Source organism: Solanum stenotomum, chromosome 6 (assembly GCF_019186545.1).
Source record: "Solanum stenotomum isolate F172 chromosome 6, ASM1918654v1, whole genome shotgun sequence".
NCBI lineage: Eukaryota > Viridiplantae > Streptophyta > Magnoliopsida > Solanales > Solanaceae > Solanum > Solanum stenotomum.
The window spans coordinates 53047692-53066759 of record NC_064287.1 but is presented as its reverse complement, the minus strand read 5'-3'; the positions used below and the strand labels follow the sequence as shown (position 1 = coordinate 53066759).

At 35.8% G+C, this 19068-nt stretch overlaps 3 protein-coding genes across 3 annotated transcripts; 1 reads left to right on the top strand and 2 right to left on the bottom strand.

Moving 5' to 3' along the window:
* LOC125867623 (uncharacterized) lies at positions 1 to 7648 on the top strand. Its single transcript, XM_049548181.1, has 14 exons — positions 1 to 426; positions 2447 to 2537; positions 2654 to 2738; positions 3047 to 3116; positions 3640 to 3709; positions 4222 to 4291; positions 4931 to 4976; positions 5060 to 5309; positions 5395 to 5600; positions 5708 to 5782; positions 6592 to 6652; positions 6737 to 6817; positions 7056 to 7135; positions 7345 to 7648. Exons 1-14 carry the CDS (start codon positions 311 to 313, stop codon positions 7421 to 7423), a joined length of 1380 nt encoding a protein of 459 aa, XP_049404138.1. The 5' UTR covers positions 1 to 310; the 3' UTR covers positions 7424 to 7648.
* Positions 7649 to 8153: 505 nt separating this feature from the next.
* Positions 8154 to 11534, bottom strand: LOC125868902 (leucoanthocyanidin reductase-like). Its single transcript, XM_049549467.1, has 5 exons — positions 11304 to 11534; positions 10944 to 11084; positions 9789 to 10026; positions 8849 to 9052; positions 8154 to 8377 (listed from the first exon to the last, which is right to left on the bottom strand). Exons 1-5 carry the CDS (start codon positions 11517 to 11519, stop codon positions 8154 to 8156), a joined length of 1023 nt encoding a protein of 340 aa, XP_049405424.1. The 5' UTR covers positions 11520 to 11534.
* A 1036-nt stretch (positions 11535 to 12570) lies between these two features.
* Positions 12571 to 18898, bottom strand: LOC125867609 (transcriptional repressor ILP1). Its single transcript, XM_049548162.1, has 6 exons — positions 17640 to 18898; positions 16247 to 16414; positions 14628 to 15307; positions 13999 to 14284; positions 13340 to 13629; positions 12571 to 12786 (listed from the first exon to the last, which is right to left on the bottom strand). Exons 1-6 carry the CDS (start codon positions 18846 to 18848, stop codon positions 12594 to 12596), a joined length of 2826 nt encoding a protein of 941 aa, XP_049404119.1. The 5' UTR covers positions 18849 to 18898; the 3' UTR covers positions 12571 to 12593.
* Positions 18899 to 19068: the final 170 nt, after the last annotated feature.

The window sequence follows — 19068 nt, the reverse complement described above, 5'->3', positions numbered from 1 at the left end:
ATTTGCACTCTATGAATTTGTTACAAATCGGTTCGGTGTGACAATAATAAAGACAACAAGACTGGCGTTTTGCCTTAAAATCCAATTCTGTCATACGTTCTTGCAATTAACGTTGCTTTTCTGTGTTTCTTTTCTTGTTAAAACTTCCAAAGACTCCACCTTTTTTGCTTTTTCTTCAACACCCACCATTTTTTTCCTTGAAATTCTGCTTTATCTTTGACACCCACATCTTATTTTTGTCAATTTCGATGTGGGGTTTTCTTGATTGGTGAAAAAGATTGGAACTTGGGTGCTTTTTTTGGGTGAAGTGATGGGTGGAAGGAAAATTTTGAAGTCTTTACAAGCAGTGGTAGCTCATGGATTGCTGTTTTGTTTCACTCTGCTTCTTGTTCTCAAGCTTGATCGAGCCCTTCATTATTCTTGGTGGTTTGTGTTTCTTTACTTTCATTTTGGGATTTTTTTTTCCAGAATTTGTGATTTTTTGGGTTTTTTTTTGTATCTGATTGAGGAAGTTTTTAACAGTTAATGAGCATAGATGGTAACAATATGTGGATAAAGCGAAGGTCTTTTCTGTTTGAATTTCTCAAAATGACATCTTTGTTGAGATTAGTCTTCTTAGTTAGTACTTTGTACCTATGATGTTCTAGTTTGTAACTTGGAAGCATGATTGGAAATTAAAACTGGAATGCTGCCTTTTTGGTCATTGTTGAGCTTGAAAAAGGTGGAAACTTTAAGATTTTGGATGATGTGGTTACCCTTAAATTGTTAATAGGATTGTTGTTGAGCTTGAAAAAGGTTTGAAACTTTAGGATTTTGGATGATGTGGTTACCATAGAATTGTTAATAGGGTTGTTGTTGAGCTTGAAAAAGGTGGAAACTTTAGGATTTTGGATGATGTGATTACCCTAATATTGTTAATAGGATTGTTGTTGAGCTTGAAAAAGGTGGAAACTTTATGATTTTTGATGATGTGTGTACCTTAAAATAGTTAATTGGATTGTTGTTGAGCTTGAAAAAGGTGGAAACTTTAGGATTTTGGGTAATGTGCTTACCCTAAAACTGTTAGTCATTCATGTATGAAGAGGTGTATTACCACCTAGACATTTCTGAAAATTGTTTCGGTTTTCGGGGAATTCCGAATGTTTTGTTAGACTATGTGAAAACAGCATGAGTAAGAGGAAGATTGGTTTAAGTCTTACTGAAAAATTGGCTCCTTGCTCGTTGGAGTTCATTCTTTACTATATGTAGAGCCTGTTTGAATTTGTGAAGGTAGATTTAACACAGAAGAATATCTTTGCTAAGAAAATTATTGAAAAACTTTAGGGACAAAAAGAAGGATTCACATGATATTCATTGACTCGGAAAATAATATGTAAGTTTCACGAGAATTTTATTGGTGGGTACTTGAGAAGAAAGGAATTCGTATGAATTATATAAGTTTCATACATGATGTGTACAAATGAAACTTTTGCAAGTGTGAAATAAAGGAAAGATGAGTTTCTCGCATACACTGGGTATATGCCTTGAATTCCACTTGTTTACTCTAGTTATAGATGAGTTAACCAATAGTATATAGATAGAAGGTTCTTTGATTTATGCATTTACCAGATGATAGATTTTATTGATCGACAAAGTCAACCAAAAATTGAAATTGTGCATAAGTTTTAGAATAAGTATAAATAAGATAGAATATATGCATGGCAGCTTTAGTCTTCACAAAAAGAATAAAGGTAAGGAGATTAGACAGGATTGTAGTGGGTACAAGTATAATTCAGATACTAAGCTCAATCTTCCAGGAGAATAGAATGGAATGATAAATGAAGATGCAGAACATAAAATTAAAACAGGATGGCTGAAATGGAGGAGTATTCCACTGCAGGGTGTCTTTTCTTTGGTGTGTATTACTATATGTTTCTGCATTTGTTTTGTATCTTGCTATTTTGCTGGTTATTTTCTTACAGTCCTGTGTCGGATACCTTTCTTTTGAGCCAAGGGTCTATCAAAAACAACCTTTCTACGTCACAAAGGTAGGGTAAAGGTTTGCGTACATCCTACCCTCCCCAGAATCCATTTGTGTTATTACACTGGGTATGTTGGTGGTGAAAGTAAGGTTGTCTGTCTTCCAATTTTGTATCTTGCCCCTTCTGGTATAAGTATTCTAATTGTTGGAAGTGAAATATGCCAGAGCATGCAAATGTGTGTGTATTGAGAGAAAGAAAGAGGTATCCAAGAAATATAAGCACTGGATACTAAAGCTTTTGTACTCATGTTTTCTGCATTATAATTATACCATTTGCAGTATACAGGGACTTGAGTTTCTAAGTATTGCCATATATTTCTTTTCTCCTTTTATTTTACAAGATAATTGAGAACATTGAAACCCCTAGTCTCTTAAACAGTATGATTTGTGATTGCAGTTGGTTTTCACAATTGGTTCATTTTGCAGGGTTGTTTTCGTTCCACTTTGGTTGTTTCATGTGGTTGTAGCAAGGGGTAGATTCTCATTACCTGCTCCATCAATGCCTCATGATCGACATGTATGACACATTAACATTTCTGATTTTAGATTCAATGTTTCATGTACCAGTCATTGCTGTTTGTATATTTTCAAAAAGCTATATAGTGACATAAGCACATATTCCTTCATGAACAGTGGGCACCATTTCATGCTGTCATGGCGACACCGCTGCTTGTTGCTTTTGAACTACTTCTTTGTATTCATCTCGACAGCACCTATGGTAAACAAGAAAATTTCCTTAGAACATTATCTGATGCATTTATAACCAACTGCTTACTGCCTTCTTGCTGATTCGTAATGTTGTTCACTCGTCTAGTTACTAGAGGCAGTTTCACTAGACTTGCAACTCTACCTTAACCTTTTGTGTTATGACCTTTAAGCTATTGCTTACCTTTCAGTGCCTTGATTGTGCAAAATCTTAATTTCATCTGTTTAAATCTTGTATCATTTCTTTCTCTCTTTAAATTTGACATGCAATATTAGTTCATATAAGCAAAGCCACTTATTTGTGAACTGTGGATAATGCAGCTGTAAGTTTGAAGATTGTGTTCTTTCCCCTGCTTGCACTTGAAATTGCTATCTTGGTTGATAATGTTAGGTAAGATACTTTTCCTGCCAAGAAATGCTGAACTTTTAAGCCATCTGGTGGCAGTTGAAATATTTTTGGGGAGGCATAATACATAAACACACACTCAAACTTGGCCTCAGTTGACAAGTAAGTTCTCCAACTTTGAGGAGTGCACATCTAGACACCTCAACTTGGTCTCACTGGCAACAAAACACTCCGACTTGTCCCCAGTGTGTCTCATAGACACCAGACGCTGATGTGGCACATCAACTTTGGAGGTGTCTAGATGACCATTCTTTAAGTTGGAATGTGCAACTGATATAGTGGAGAAGAGTTGAGGTTTCTAGATGTGCATACTGAAAGTTGGAGTCTTTATTTGCCATTTGAGGCCAAGTTTGAGTGTCTGTGTTTATGTATTATGCCTTTTTGGAATAAAGAGATATGAGATAAGATGTCCAAACATATATTTTTTGCAGTACTTCAAAGCATGCAAATTATTGGTCTTGGTTTTGGATGTTTATCTAATTCCTGTTAAACTTCTCCCCATGCTCAGAATGTGCAGGGCGCTGATGCCTGGAGATGAAGAAAGCATGAGTGATGAGGCTATATGGGAGACCCTTCCTGTAAGTAAAGATCTCCCATTCATTTTAAGAAACCACAGTTAGCAATCATGTCATTCCTGTTGCTCATCTACTAGGAAGAATCTAATATTAATAGCCTATTATACCTTTTAGATTGACGAACTTAGGAACCTTATTTCTTCACTTGCATAAATCTGTAAACAAAAGAGCGTAGATATTATTTTACGGGGTTTCAAAGGAAGTGCACTCTTAAATTCTGGAACTTTTGTGAGGTTGACTGCTCTCTCCTCACCAGTGAAAATAAGGTTCAAAAATAGTTTATGTTGAGGAGTTACATATCAAGAATAAACAGTTCGATTGCATCTTTTAACCAGCTTTTAGATACTTTTTTCAGCTATATGCAGTCTGGTGTTATGTGCCTTAAATTCATATGCTTTCTGTTGTACCCTATTGATGTGAAAGCTATTTGAAACCGTGATTGATTGGTACATGCAGTTTGCGCTAATATGTGCACATTGGTAGTTTCTAAAAGTCATCTTGTCATTATGTCTCAGCACTTCTGGGTTGCAATCGCTATGGTCTTCTTCATAGCAGCTACAACATTTACTCTTTTGAAGATTTGTGGTAATTATTTGACTCTCTTTCTGTACTGGTCATTGAATTCGTGTGGCTAAATGCTCCATTTGCTTCTTCTCATTTTATTTTATATCTGTACGTTCTTATCAGTTTATATCTGTAGCAACTTCAAAATAATAAACATTTTTGGAAATGGCAAGCAAAAGAAAGATTATGCTTTTACTAAGAGATCAAGAGTTTGGTCTACTGGTGCAAATTATGTCAATGTTTATTCTTCTAGAGTTGCAGACCTGTTAGTTTATTAAAGCCTCAAGTCATCCATCAAGTAACCAGTACGAGGGTACTTTTTTCCCTGTTTGTATCTATAGGTGTTTCTCTATTGAGAAATAAATCCTAGCTGTTTACCGTTGTTTTTAATTGCTCGAAAGGTGGCCATAACATGGAAATTCTACAGCTGTATCATAATTTAGCTATAGCATTTTGACAGTGGCTTCTTGCAGTGTAGGAGTTAAATCATTATTTCCCTATTTTTGCTTTATTTAAAGAACAAAAATTTACAAATATTTTCTTTGTGGTAACACTGTTAGAAACATAGTGATCCATACATTAACCTTGCCTTATTGGTTTTTCTACCTTATCATTCATTCATCAAATTATGGTTTCATGTTCGTTTGCTGTGAATTGCAGGAGATGTTGCTGCTCTTGGGTGGTGGGATTTATTCATTAACTACGGGTACAAAAAAGTTCCCATTTATCCTGCATGATTGGCGATTGTGCTTAATTGCTTGCTAAACCTGTATGATACTTGGCATTCAGTGTCGCAGAATGCTTTGCCTTTCTTATCTGCACGAAATGGTACAACCCTGCAATCCACAGACAGTCAAGTCTACGTACGCCCAGCTCTTCTATAACAAGCATGCGATCTCTTAACTGGAACAGTGGATTTCTTGCATCTGTGGATGAAGATGATCAGCATAGTGGAATATGCAGTTTGCAGGATATTGGTGGTCATGTGATGAAAATTCCTCTTGTTTGTTTCCAGATATTGCTTTTTATGCGCTTAGCGGTACGACACTCTAAGAACTAAGAAGTTTTTCTTTCAATTTTCCAATTAGTTAATTAGGTGTGCAACTAACACATTTTGATTACAGGGGACCCCACCAAGTGCTAGATTTATCCCAATTCCTGTTCTGTTTATTCCTCTTTTCCTACTTCAAGGAGCTGGTCTTTTATTCTCTGTTTATAGACTTGTGGAGACAATTATTCTTCTGGTTGATGGTGAAGGTGGTGTTAGAAGCTATTTTAGGATGTCTTCTGTTATTCGTGATTCTTTCAGTTGCATGCATCACGGGTCAAGGTAATGATAGCAAGGTGAAACTGTACGATTTCTGATCCTTCCCAGCATTGTTTATGTTTTTACTCATTCCACGTGCTTGTCTCTTTGTGTTGATCTTATTGATACAGGTTGTTAGGTTGGTGGTCAATTGATGAAGAAAGCCGAGAGGAACAAGCTCGTCTATATTATCCAGGGACATCTGGGTCAGTGTCTGTCAATACTTGCAGTTTTTGCATTTCTGTCCAGTACCTTGAGGGTCATCTGGTTCACGTGTTTTAGATGGCCTTTTTTTGTGTGTGGGTTGTGTGTGTTTGTTTGGGGGGGGGGGGGGGNNNGGCGTCTTTGTAGAAGCTTTAGTGCAAATTTACTGCTGCTACAACAACGTACACAACATAGTTGGGGAGGGTAGCGTGTAAGCAAACCTCACCCCTACCTTGTCAGGTAGAGTGGCTGTTTCCAATAGACCCTCGGCTCAAAGAAAGCAAAAACACAACATTTATGAAGACATAAGCAGTAACAATAGCAGGATAATAAGAAACTAGAAGCATATGAGAGAACAAGTAGTAGTAGAGAACTAAGAGGGAGAAATACAGAAATAGTATAATACCAATACTACTAGCTGGAGAGACCAGACACAAAACTATTTACTACTGGCCTTCTACCCGAATCCTCGACCTCTACACCCTCCTAACCCAGATTCTTGGAACAAGGAATGTTTATCTTGGCTAAACAGTCGCATATCAAACAAGAGCTTGATGAATGAAAATTACTGATGAACAAAAAATAATCTTAACCTTTCAAAAGCAATTAGATATTTCTATGGAAAATGGATTGAAGTTCATGGGTAAGTATAAATACTGTAAAAGCAGGAGTGCAGGACTATTAGTCAATAGAAAGATTCTACAAATTACTTATTGCTTATACGACTTTTGTTTACTCGAAGTTGTACATGCAGTGTTTACTTAAACTTCCACTGATTTATCTTCACGGCATCCTCTGATTGTTATTTTAGGTACAATACTTTCTCACCTGATACCGTAAAGCAAATGCCTAGAGCGAAGCTTGCTGAAGAGGTCGTGTCTTTTTTCTTATTGCCTCTTTCTTCGTTTCCTTTAGTGCTCTCACTGGGATGGTTAGCTTGACTGTTACTATCTCAGATATGGAGACTACAAGCAGCACTTTGTGAGCAATCAGATATCACACAATCAAAACAGGAAAAGTTCGAAAGACTTCAAAATGTAAGATTACATCAAAATACTGTTAATATCTAATTGATGCATTATATTATCACGAGAATATTGTCTAAATATATCTTTTATCATCATGAAATACTTCATAAGAAATCTAGCGCGCGTTTAACAAATACGTGATGTGTTTGAAACAAGGAATAAACCTGTGTTACCTTAGTATTTGTAAATATTGTTTCTCGTCCTTGCTAACTCTACTGAGCCACTTACATGTGGATTCTTTTGTCAGGAAAAAATTCTATGTAGAATTTGCTTCGAGGAACATATAAATATTCTCCTCCTTCCTTGTAGGCATCACATCCTCTGCAGGTATAATCTAGACTTCATGCCACTCGTTTTCTGCAGTCGTATTTACATTCTTTCTATGATTTACAATATCCGATAAATATGCTGTTTAAAACAGTTTCCATATTTTGAAGGCATGTCTTTCCTTGCATGCTAGATTCGGAAGAAAAAAACGTTTCATTTCCTTTCTTGCATATCTAATCTGATTATTGCAACTGATCATTCGTTTTCAGTACCTGTTGTGACAAGTGCAAGAGGTGTCCCATCTGCCGTATGTTTATAGAAGAACGTTTACTTGTAAATGATGTGTAGTTACTATCGACAAAGAAGCTTAGTTTCCCCCGAGCTTTTTCTTTGATCAGACGAACATGTTAGATGGTGAATGAGGTTTTATTGAGTCATGTCACCACAAGTACATTGTTTTATCTGATTTCATGTGTATTCGTCTGAATCGAGTTGTGTCTGTCTTGTGAACTGTCTATATTATCCACAAGATTATTGTAATTCTGGCAATAGATTAAAGCAATTGTTATATCAGTTCTGTCTATATATTCTCTGATCTATCAAATGTGTTATGGCATTTGACATTTTTAGCAATTGTAATCTGAAGTTGGAAAATATGCACAGAATATTTGGTATGAAGGAAAATGTTTTCCTTCATACCATTTTATAGTATCGTTATCTCATACAACTCCTCGTTCAATTCTTTTGAATTCATAGAGATCTTTTATATTCCCATTGAAGTTATGTTCATCTGGCATGAGTGGCCTACACGCTCTTACTTGATGTCTATGCTTCTTGTCCTATAGCCGGTGAGTCCTTTGAATCATAGGAGTGACAAAATCAGTAGATATCGAGCTTTATTATTATTGGTTTTTTTTTTTGCATCAATACAAAGGAAAATGACAAATATTCCATTAAAAATTAGGGAAAATGCATATAAAAGTTCACTCATGAAAAATAGAGGAAGGAAAAAAAAAAGTTGTCCTTCAATTTAGAAAGGACGAAATTTCACGACTTAGCAATACAATAAAGACGAATTTTATGAGGTTTTCTCGATTAGCCGATAGTTGAATTGAAATAGCATTTCATCCATCTTTAAAAGGAAATCATTGAAACACTCATCCATAGTGCAAAAGGACTCATTTGGGTATAAATCACAAACTTCAAGATCTTTTTTGCCATCAATTGAAAATCCAATTTGACAGCCCTTTATGAAAATTTCATGTGTCAAAGATGCAACTACACTTCTAGGGATTATTTTCTCTGCAAATTAAAGACAACACATTAAAAATTAATATAATCTATTGAAAATTGTGATTTAAAAAAATACACTAATTGTGATGCAATTTGCAAATATTCTTTCCACTCTATTTTTTTTCTCTTCATATAGTTAAAAAATATTTTTGATTTTCGTAAAATGAATCATATCATTCTCCAAGTCGCATAAGTAGTGACCTATACGAAGAGGTATACGCTGTACACTTTTTTGTGGAAAAATAGCCAAAAAAAAGTGGCTATTTTTCAATTACAAGTAAAAAAAATGAATATTTGTAAAATTTACGGTTCAATCATTGGCCCTTTATTTTCTACATGAATCCAATGAAATTGAATCACTTTTCATATTTAAAACAAAGTACCAAGAATTAAATGGTAAGATCATGTGCACGTTAACGATGATGACTATGTAGTGATAATATTGTCATATAAAATGAAACGGAAATAATATATTTATACCTGCAGCAATAGCTAATAGGACATCCTCAGTGATTGTAACTCTTGGTAATATTTTCCCAATTTTATTTTCCCAAAGAGTAGCAATTTCCTTCATATTAAGGAAATTACATTTTGGTCGAAAATGTACACATTTATTAAATGTCCTATTATCTTCTGCTGCTTTTATAGTGAATTTTCCAATATCAGCACCAGCCACAAAATAAGCTGCATTTATATTTAAAAATAATAATGAAATTCTGAAAGATAGAAATTAGTGAATATAAAACAATAGAAACTATACTTGTCCAAAGAAAGTCAATTAATACACCTTTGTCGAAAAATAACATTGCAGGTTAATTCTTTTTCTTTATGTGTATGCATTATATATTGAATTTTTCTTCGTGTGTTTTACTTTTTTATATATTAGCTTCGTCACTAATAAAAACATATATCAACACAGAAATACTACAAAAGAAATATGAATAACCTACGGATAATTTCTATCGGTAAACAACAAAAAATTGTCGCTAATCTATTAGTTATAAAAGAATTTTAAAAGAAAAGAAACAAGAAAAAGAGTTTTTTTTTAAATAATATTTTTATCAGAAAAAGAAAGTGTTTAAAAAGAAATGAGACATTATGTTTATTAAGAAATGGATAGATTTTTACCAACTTATTAATTTTGCGATACTTTTGTTCAATTTCACATACTATAATGACATTTGACCATTTTCTGTAGTTACATATTAAATCCATTTAACTTCTTCGTGTGTTTTACTTTTTTATTTTTGAATTTCCTTCATTAAATTTCTGGCTCTGTCACTGATAAACACACACCTCTATCAACATACAAACATTTTTCAAAAAAGAAACATGAGTTATTGCAGACATTTTCTATCGCTAAACAACAAAATCTATCACTAATACTATTTAACGACGAATTATCGAAAAATGTGTTTACCTTTGACATTGCCATCACCATAAATTTGGAAATGATCAAGAGGAGGAAGAACATCAGAAGGATGTTTATTGTCATAATATGGCCAAGAAGCAATTGAATTGCAACAAATATAAGTATAAGGTATTTTCATTTCCTCTATAAATCTTCTAACTTTTCTCTTTTGTTTATACATATTTAGCCCTGGCTCCACTGGATTTGACCTGTCCACTTCATGTCCAAACTCTGATGGCAAAAATCTCTTAAAAAAAAATATTAACACGATGTTATCTGTTATAACATATTAAAATTTACTGATAATAAAAAAAAATATCATCGATACATATATATATATGTCATTGTCATTGTTACTTTAATAAGATCATAACTACCGACAAGGTTCTGTAGTCAAAGTAATTTCGTCACTTTTGTGTATTCATTGGATGGTAACTCTTTTAGAAGTTCCTTAGGGACCGATTACTCTGCATAGATTGGCTGAATGGAGAAATCATTCACCGATAGACTTTCACGTGATTTTTTGTTACTCATCATGTCAACAGTCTCACTTTTGATAACTCTTAGTCACAAAACCCTAGTACTTGAATCCGCCTTTGGTCTTGCATTTATCTTTTTTTAAACAACTGATTTATGAGGTTGACATTTACATTTATAAAATCTACGAAATGTTCTCATCTTTCTTCTCCAATTCTTTTACACTATCAGTGTATATGTCGTCTTTGCACATAGATGAATTAAGGTTGGTNACAAAACCCTAGTACTTGAATCCGCCTTTGGTCTTGCATTTATCTTTTTTTAAACAACTGATTTATGAGCTTGTACTTGAATCCGCCTTTGGTCTTGCATTTATCTTTTTTTAAACAACTGATTTATGAGCTTGACATTTACATTTATAAAATCTACGAAACGTTCTCATCTTTCTTCTCCGATTCTTTTACACTATCAGTGTATATGTCGCCTTTGCACATAGATGAATTAAGGTTGGTTCTGCTGGTTCAGTTGAATCCACCACTTTCGACTCGAAGTATAGTATGTAACAAAAAAATGAATATATGCATATACCTATATAACATCATAAGTCATTATATAAGATCATAAGTCATTCTAAATTTGTTGACTCTAGATCCCGAACCTGCCTAATTTTACTAGGAAAAAAATTACCTTAATAGTTCCAACAGCTTTCATGGCTTGAACAAGGACAAGTTGATCAAGTATACCTTCACCACCAACAACTGATATTACAATATCAATCTCATGCTTTCTTAGCATGTGCTCCATGAATTTTTGGTCATTTATAACACCCTATTAAAAAAACATTATAAAATAAGATTTTCGAGTGAGTTATAGAAAAATTATTGCTAATTGATCGAAGTGAAAAACAAAAATATTCTGATAAGGACATTGTGATAATATCATCATGACTCTCGAAGTCAAGTCTGCATTTTCTTATTGATCCTATTTTTCGATCCACTCAAAAAAGTGAAAATTAAATAACAAAGAATATGAGTGTAACATATTTACGTGCAATATTATGGCCCCTTTATCTTCGAATTCTTTGATAATTTTGATCTTAGGATGAAAATTATCTGAAAATGATCTAATAAGAATATATGTTCTTCTATTAGCATCAAGACTTGCTTGTGTTATAAATTGTCCGATGAATCCCGTCGCTCCGACGATCAGAATCCGGCCACCTTTTCCGGCAGATCCATTAGAAACTAATAATGGTGAAGACATTTTTTCTTAATTTTCTCAAAAGATATATATTATTGTAAGAAGCTAGAGAAAAAGAAAGAGCTTTTAAAGGTTTTTCAATTGGTTTGGATGTAATGGTTATGGTATTATTATATAAGTACTATGTACTAATAACATGTGAAAAAAATGGTCTAATTTTGTTTTCTCAACTACCCTTCTAATTTTATTTTATTTTGGGGTTATTTATTTTTAATACAATGTTGACATGTAGGTAGATTTTTATAACTTAGGGAAAAAACCTCAAAAATGTCATCAAATTTGGGGAAAAGACTTATCTATGTTATCTGTTAAAAGTTTGACTCATCTATGTCATTCCAGTTAACAAACAATGGAACAGATGAGCCTTTTCTCAAACAAAATTGGCATAGATAAGCCAAACTTTTAACGAATGACAAATAAATTTTTTCTCAAATTTAATGACATATTTGAGCTTTTTCCATATAATTTATATCAAGAAAAAAATTGATTGACTGATAGGTCAAAGTAAAAAGACCCCCACAAATAAGAATAATAAAAGAGAAAGTGGAAGCAATAAGTCAACTATTTTACCTTAATAAAGAAAGATGCATATTTTTTGAACTCTATTATACAGTATATGTCATTATCTTTAGAGTTATAGTCAAGTACTAGGATATTCATGTGACTTGTGTCACATTAGCTGTGGAATTTTGTGTGTATTATTTGAAGTAGTCCCACTTTTGATGAGGGTAAAGAGTTCCCTCAAAAAGCGACTCCGGGCTCGAACCGAGACCTCAGGTAAAATGAAGGATCACTTACCACTCCACTCCATCAAATGACTCAAACCCGAAAGCTCTAGAAAAAAGAAAGCACAATTCCTTGTGTAGATGTAAGGTAATTTGTGACTACAATACAACAAACAACTACACTTCGTGCCCAAACAAATTGGGGTCGACTATATGAAATCCTCTGGTTCTTCGTTTAAGCTTCATTTGTATCATCAAAATTTGTTAAATTTGTAACTACACTAAAAGAAAAACTACTGACATGAAACTAAAAAATGTAGAAGACTGCTGGACCAAGAAAATCGAAAGAAGATCACAAGGCCTCCTTGATGTTGAAGGTTCTTGATATATCCCTGGCATAGTCATATTGATTCAGTTCTACAAGCATCTTCTTCAATCGACGAGCAAATTTAGATGTATCTATCTCTCCACTGCTTGATGAGTGCTTCTTTTCGAGCACCCTGGCAAGTGAGAGCAAGTAATCCACCAATGGTCGTAGCTTTGGACTACACAGGTTAAAGAACACATCATTAGCAAGCAGAATTGAAAACTTTGATGAGAAAGGGAAAACGGGATGAAATAGAATGAATATTTTATAAGGGCCTAAACATTTTCTCCATGAAAAAGGAACCACGTAAATCAGATATTTATAAAGCAAGCTGATCGTGATGGTGGTGCAACAAGTATATAAGTTTTATCTGATGGTGGTGCAACAAGTTTGCTTCAAGGAATATGAACTTCCAAAAGTCGGATTCCAAAAACCCTACTTATCTATCGGTAAAAATGTGAACTTCCAAACCAAGAAAGCTAGAGTACTTAACTCTATTTGCTGTTTCCTTGTGGGGAGGGACAAGGTAAAAGGTATCACAATTTTTTCTATTTCCTTTAAACCTTTCTACTACTCATATCCCACCGCTCCAACAAATATATGACAAGTTAGCAAGTTAAGATGAAGCCAAAAATATGAAGGCAAGTAGGGATCTAAAGATGGAATTTTCTCAAAGTAACTAGAGAGAACATGGAATGCCAACTAAAATATCGTACTCAAATTAACTGTACCTGCAATCTCCTGTGGCTTTGGGGCCAGCCCAGACACCGTGTAGTGAAGTGACAACTCTTTCAGTTCTTGTTACAGCATCATGAATGTTTGACTGAATGCTTCGAAGATGAGGAAGAATCTTTCCACTTAAGAGTTGATCAAGAACCAGCTCTTCCAGGACGGGCATGGCAAAAATCTCATGGAACAAGCATATGTTCCTGATCAAACGAATAGACATGCCAAACCTATAAGCAGCAACTCGTGCTGCATCAGGTACAGCCCTCATAACAAGGGTGTCCCAAGTTGGGACCTGCAAAAGCAGTTCAGAAGATAAAAATGAGCAATCCAGTTTAAACTAAACAAGCATACAAAGACGGGTAGGAGCATTTACATATAGTACTAACTAAAAGGACATTAAAGAAGTATTGAATTCATTGGAGCCTCTTATCCTTTTTCAGATCATAAGCCTGACTTCACTACCAACGAAATAAAGATGAAGCTCCAATCCTACTCCATTTCTCCCCACTTCACTATTTCTAATCTCTTCACACTTTGCTAGGAAAACTTATTCCCAGTAGCTGTTTCACTTGGATGATTAGAAACCTAAACTTAAAAATAACATCACATTCTGTCTTAAAAATTATGCACATAATTTGGGTCTCCAGAGATAAGAACACACCTTCAAATTAGCCACAGCATCAGCTAGACGATCACGAAGCACAGCAATCAGATTGCTGAGGGCTGAGCCAGAAAAAGGGCCATATCTCAACACCAATCGCATGGCAGAGACAGCACACACTGTTTCACTGGTGCTAAGCATATCCCAGCAATTAGCTAACTGGTTCTGAAGAATGGGTATTGCAAGCTTCTCTACCAACTGAGGAATAAGATTGACATCAGTATCATCAGCACTTATTTCAGTTTCACCTTCTGGGGGAATTCCATAACTGAATAGAGAATTGTGCCTGGAATAACACAAAATTTAGTTGGCAAGAGAATTGAATCACAAGGAATAAGTAATATGAACACATGGAAGATTAAACGGAGCATTTATGTCTAGTTTCCTGTATGATTGGTTGGCCAGGTAAACATTCCTGGCAAATACTTTGTCAATTCAAACAAATTTATATTGCAAAAATCATCAAGAATTCTATTATCAGTATTGGCAAGTACACATTTCTTGGCCCTAAGTGACTACAGTATAAAGCCACAAAGCTCCTATCCTCAAAAGGAAGGACCAATCTTGGAAAGGAAGGGGTTGAGGTAATACTTGAAAAAAATTGATTAGAACTAGTTGTGTGCACATACCAGTTCATATCCATAAAATCTGTGTTTTCATGCAGTGGATCCCACTTCAGAAGCTCTAGTCTCACATAGGGTGAAAAAATAACAGGTATACTAAGTGACATATACGCATCACGATAGCTTGAGGCATAATCTTTCTTCCATCTGTCAAACTTTTCAACAACCACAGACAGTTGAGAGTATTCCTCGTGTGCATCACCAAAAATCTGCTCGGAAACCTGAAGCAATTGATCACGGTTTGATTGATATGCTGTACTCTCAGAGTCACTTTCGTCGGTGCTAGATTCTCCTTCTATTTTCTGATAAGAGCTATCACATTTTATAGCTGACATTCTTTTAACATCATTTTTCACTCTTCTTCGTTTCCGAGCCTCTGCCCTTCTTGTTGTATCCATCCGTTTTTGCAGATTCTTATCTCTACCAAATTCATCTAGCTCTACAGGTAAGTCTCCTCCTTTCCTCATTGCTGCTGTTGAAGTCTGAGCAGCAGCTGTGGCAGCTTCTATTGTTGCTGCATTGCTCCCACCTCTACTTAGAACTTGTCTTGCAGCACTTACAGCAGCTTCAAGTTCCTTCATTTCATCATCATTATCAGCAGCTCTCCTCTCTAAGATAGCGGCTGCTCGTTCTTCATGAAGTTTCTGCATCTGGTCTTCAAGTTCCTCAATGTAAGGACCTTTATCCTGTAAGGATTTAAATACCCATAATAGTTAGCACACAGGATCAAGTTCTCCTGGACAACTCAAACAAAAACTTTCTGCAAAAACTTAAAAATTAGAGCTTTACAAACTCAGATTTTCAAAATGTCAAACAAACAGACCCTAGTTTTTTTTATTTCAAAATGTCTAACGGTTCCCCTAGGTTCTTTGACCCTATAATCCTACCAAAAAGTCTAACTTCAGACAGTTCAAAAGTCCACTACTTTTCACCTAAACTTGGTACAATACTGTATTAGTGGCCACTAAAGAGAGAAACAGTAATCAGCAAGTTACTAATCGCCACAGCTGGCATAAGAAAGTTCAGTCGACTGGAACAACCTAAACGAAAGTGAAAAGGAAGTACTAATGAACTAAGCTATGAGTTTCGGTGAATGTTCTTCTGTTTCACTATTGTACAATACTTACGATAAATTATGACTCGTTTCCTATTGTACAAGGCATCGGGTGCCAGTCATGGCTTGTTTAGAAAACGGGTCATGACAACATTGACCCAAGACACGTGCTTTATGCCTTGGCACACTTCATAGAAGAGTTGCTTAAGTAAGCCAAAGCACCCAAACTGCACTACACCTAGTTTAAGGGCTTAAGCATGTGTCAAGCTATGTCTTAACACTAAATAACTAAATGGATCCTAAAAATGGATCAGACTTTGCAGGATCCACCTAATAGACCGATTTCTAGAAGAGCAACTGTGCTTGTCACCCTACCCAGTAACTGAAATTATTTCACAACTACAAGTGCAACTGTGCTTGTCACCCTTCTAGGTCATCTTTTCTCAATTTAATTCCTCCTAAAACTAAGATAATGAATGACCGTTAAACTCGTATCACAAGTACTGCAACAGCAGCGCCAGAATATATATGGAAATACATAATATGCCGCTCATAAATCAGAAAATCATACCTGCAAAAGCGCACATATAACAGAAACAAAGTCGCGAAGCTTTTGCATAAACATGTACTTCTCACCAGCAGCAGACAAAGAATTTTCCAGCGTAGTGACTTTCGACAATGAGGCAGATAAATTTTCTTCAGTCTTATGCAATGATGTCACAGTTCGGCCATGAGATTCCTGACAAAGAAAATAAAAAAATAATACTGTTAGTCTATGCATCCATTATAATAACTTTAGAATGCAACACATGCTATTAAACAACAACAACAACAACTACAACCCAGTGAAATCCCACTAAGTGGGGTCTGGGGAAGGTATAGTGGGCACAAACCTTATCACTACCTCGTGGAGATAGAGAGGCTGTTTCTGAAAGAACCACGGCTCAAGAGAGTTAGTTACTACAAAATATATGGAGGAACTGTGCACATACACATGCTTAAGTGCACAGTTTACACTGTATTTCTGTGAGCAATATTAAAAGTTTTAAAGTTCTCATGAAAACACTAAAAGATGGTCAAATAATGCACCATAGATTTTAAAAATAGGGTAAAGAAGATATCATAAATGCAATTTCCAACATGACAAAAAATTGCCCATATGTGCATCCCTCCTTTTCAAAACTACATCCATCACTTCCAGTTTACATTCCTAAAGCCAGTGCGCTAATTACAGGGCACCATATCTCCGTGAACATAATCCAGACTATCAATGGTTTTCTGTACAATTACCATAAACTGTTTCAAAGTCTTACAATCATGAAAAACCAACTGAAATAAATGGAAACTGAATGGCTCATGATCCAAAACAGACTCTATTTAGCCAGGACAGAGGAAAGACGACAAATGACCGCACAGGATATGAACAACATCACACAACTAAAGCTAGCCTCAGGAGAGTACCAATCTAGCATTGTATTAACTATGACCAATGCTTTCATGTTTAGCCAACAGAATGTTAGGAAAAAGAAAAATGTTTTTGCAGAAACCTTCTTTCTGCCCTCAAGAGATCATGACATAAAAGATCCTCAATTCCATTTTATCAAATGTCTTGAACCATTGTTAAACATCAGAATTGGAATTCATAAAAACACATAAGAGCTTGTAGTTTATTCTTCACTAATGAACTTCTCAAGCATAGTCAATTCCAAGCTAGGATAAAGGAAAATGGTTGCAGGCAGCATAAAATACTCAACTATGATAAATCCTCTGAATATTGAAAAAAGAACATTTTTTTTTAAAAGGACTAGTAAGCAGCCAACTCCAATTAGTCTGAGATCGAGGCGTAGTCAATTGATTGGCTTAGTGATTATTCAGATAAAAAAAAATTGCTAGCAGGCTGGATATGTTGATCAGTGAAAATAAAAGTGCCTATAAAATGCATTTAGACTAGAGCTAACACTTACTTTGAGTCTTCCCATACTCTCATACAAGGCTTTCTTAGCAACCTCGGCCTTCTTAGAAATTGATAATGCATCCAAACTGGGCAAGCCTCCAACCACTCCTCCTCCAATAGTAGGACCATCAGAAACATCAACACTTTGTACTGAGGAATATATACTAGCTCCTACAGCTGAACTTCCGAAATTCGCCTTCTGAACATTCTGAACTGCAGCTGCACTGCTTACAACACTACTCATCACCCCTCTATTAGACCCATCATCCAACCTTTTTCCTAACCCCTTTCTAACCTGCTCTTCCTCCCACATTTTGTCCTCCTCATCTTCCTCATCATCATCGCTACGAAATCCACCATCTTTCTGCAGTGCCTTATCCTCAAAATCCTCAAACACACCCCTTCTCCCACTACCAATCTTCTCCCCATAGAACCCAATTCTCTGCTGAAACTCCGGCTCCTCATCACTCAACCCCTCAGCTTCACCATGATTACCCCCTTCATCCAATGCTATAAAGTCCTGAGCCGCAGGCCGAGCTTGACGTAGCCTCTCCCTCTTAGCCCTTATTGCATCAATAGTCATCTTATCAGGTATTACTGACCCAACATCATCCTTCTTCCTCGAATCCTTTTCCAATGCCATTGAACCCAACCTATTAACAGTACCACCAAATTGATCAACATCCATTTCGTCATCTTCACTCTCTTGCCCATTTTGCTGAGTTTGAGCACTCACACTAAATGGTGGTTTCACAAGCCCTTTCAAGACTATAACTGGTTCAACGGGCCGGGGCCCGGGCTCTGGTTTGGGTTGGGCAGAGCGAGAACCAACTAAGGTTCTGGTGTTCTTCTGGAGCTCAAGGAGTGCTTCCTTGGTGTAAGTACCAGCTTGAGGTTGTACATTGGAGGTGAATGAAGGAGGTTTAGGGGTAATTCGGTCTTTTCCAGAAGTAAGCTTGTGCGCAGAAGATGACGAAGAGGGTTTCGTGATTCGTGAAGAAGCGGATGAGGGTTTGGAGGACGGCCGAACGAAGGGAGTATCGTCGGAATCTTCGTCGTCGGCGAAACTAAGTAGACTTTTCTTTTTGGGTTTGGTGGCGGAAGCGGAAGCGGTGATTGTAGGTTTAACGGCGGTGCCGTTGGTGGTCTTGGCGGAGGTTTCATCATCGTCGCCGTCGTCGCCTCCACGACGGCGAAAGTTGCGGGATTTGCCGGACATGATTTGGCGCCGGAGACGGGTTTTTCACGGTGGAGCGAAGAACGTGGAATGAAAGAAGAACAAAAAGATGAAATGTGTAATTAGGAGAGGAGAGAGGGGTAGAAAAGGTATTTTCTTTCACCTATTAAATACGTATATTTTATTTTAATTAATTGAAGTTAGCACACTTTTTATTCTTCAAAAATAAATTTATGATCAAACATTAGGTTATTCTATTAAT

Excerpts from the sequence above, each read along its gene's own strand:
- LOC125867609 (XM_049548162.1), bottom strand. The coding sequence starts at position 18,848 with ATGTCCGGCAAATCCCGCAACTTTCGCCGTCGTGGAGGCGACGACGGC. Across the intron at positions 16,415-17,639 it reads AGAGTATGGGAAGACTCAAA|GAATCTCATGGCCGAACTGT; the intron begins GTAAGTGTTAGC and ends TTTCTTTGTCAG. Across the intron at positions 12,787-13,339 it reads AAAGCCACAGGAGATTGCAG|TCCAAAGCTACGACCATTGG; the intron begins GTACAGTTAATT and ends TAACCTGTGTAG.
- LOC125867623 (XM_049548181.1), top strand. The coding sequence starts at position 311 with ATGGGTGGAAGGAAAATTTTGAAGTCTTTACAAGCAGTGGTAGCTCAT. Across the intron at positions 4,292-4,930 it reads TACTCTTTTGAAGATTTGTG|GAGATGTTGCTGCTCTTGGG; the intron begins GTAATTATTTGA and ends TGTGAATTGCAG. Across the intron at positions 5,783-6,591 it reads TATTATCCAGGGACATCTGG|GTACAATACTTTCTCACCTG; the intron begins GTCAGTGTCTGT and ends TTGTTATTTTAG.
- LOC125868902 (XM_049549467.1), bottom strand. The coding sequence starts at position 11,519 with ATGTCTTCACCATTATTAGTTTCTAATGGATCTGCCGGAAAAGGTGGC. Across the intron at positions 11,085-11,303 it reads AAGGGGCCATAATATTGCAC|GGTGTTATAAATGACCAAAA; the intron begins GTAAATATGTTA and ends TTTTTTTAATAG. Across the intron at positions 10,027-10,943 it reads AAGCTGTTGGAACTATTAAG|AGATTTTTGCCATCAGAGTT; the intron begins GTAATTTTTTTC and ends TTTTTTTTTAAG.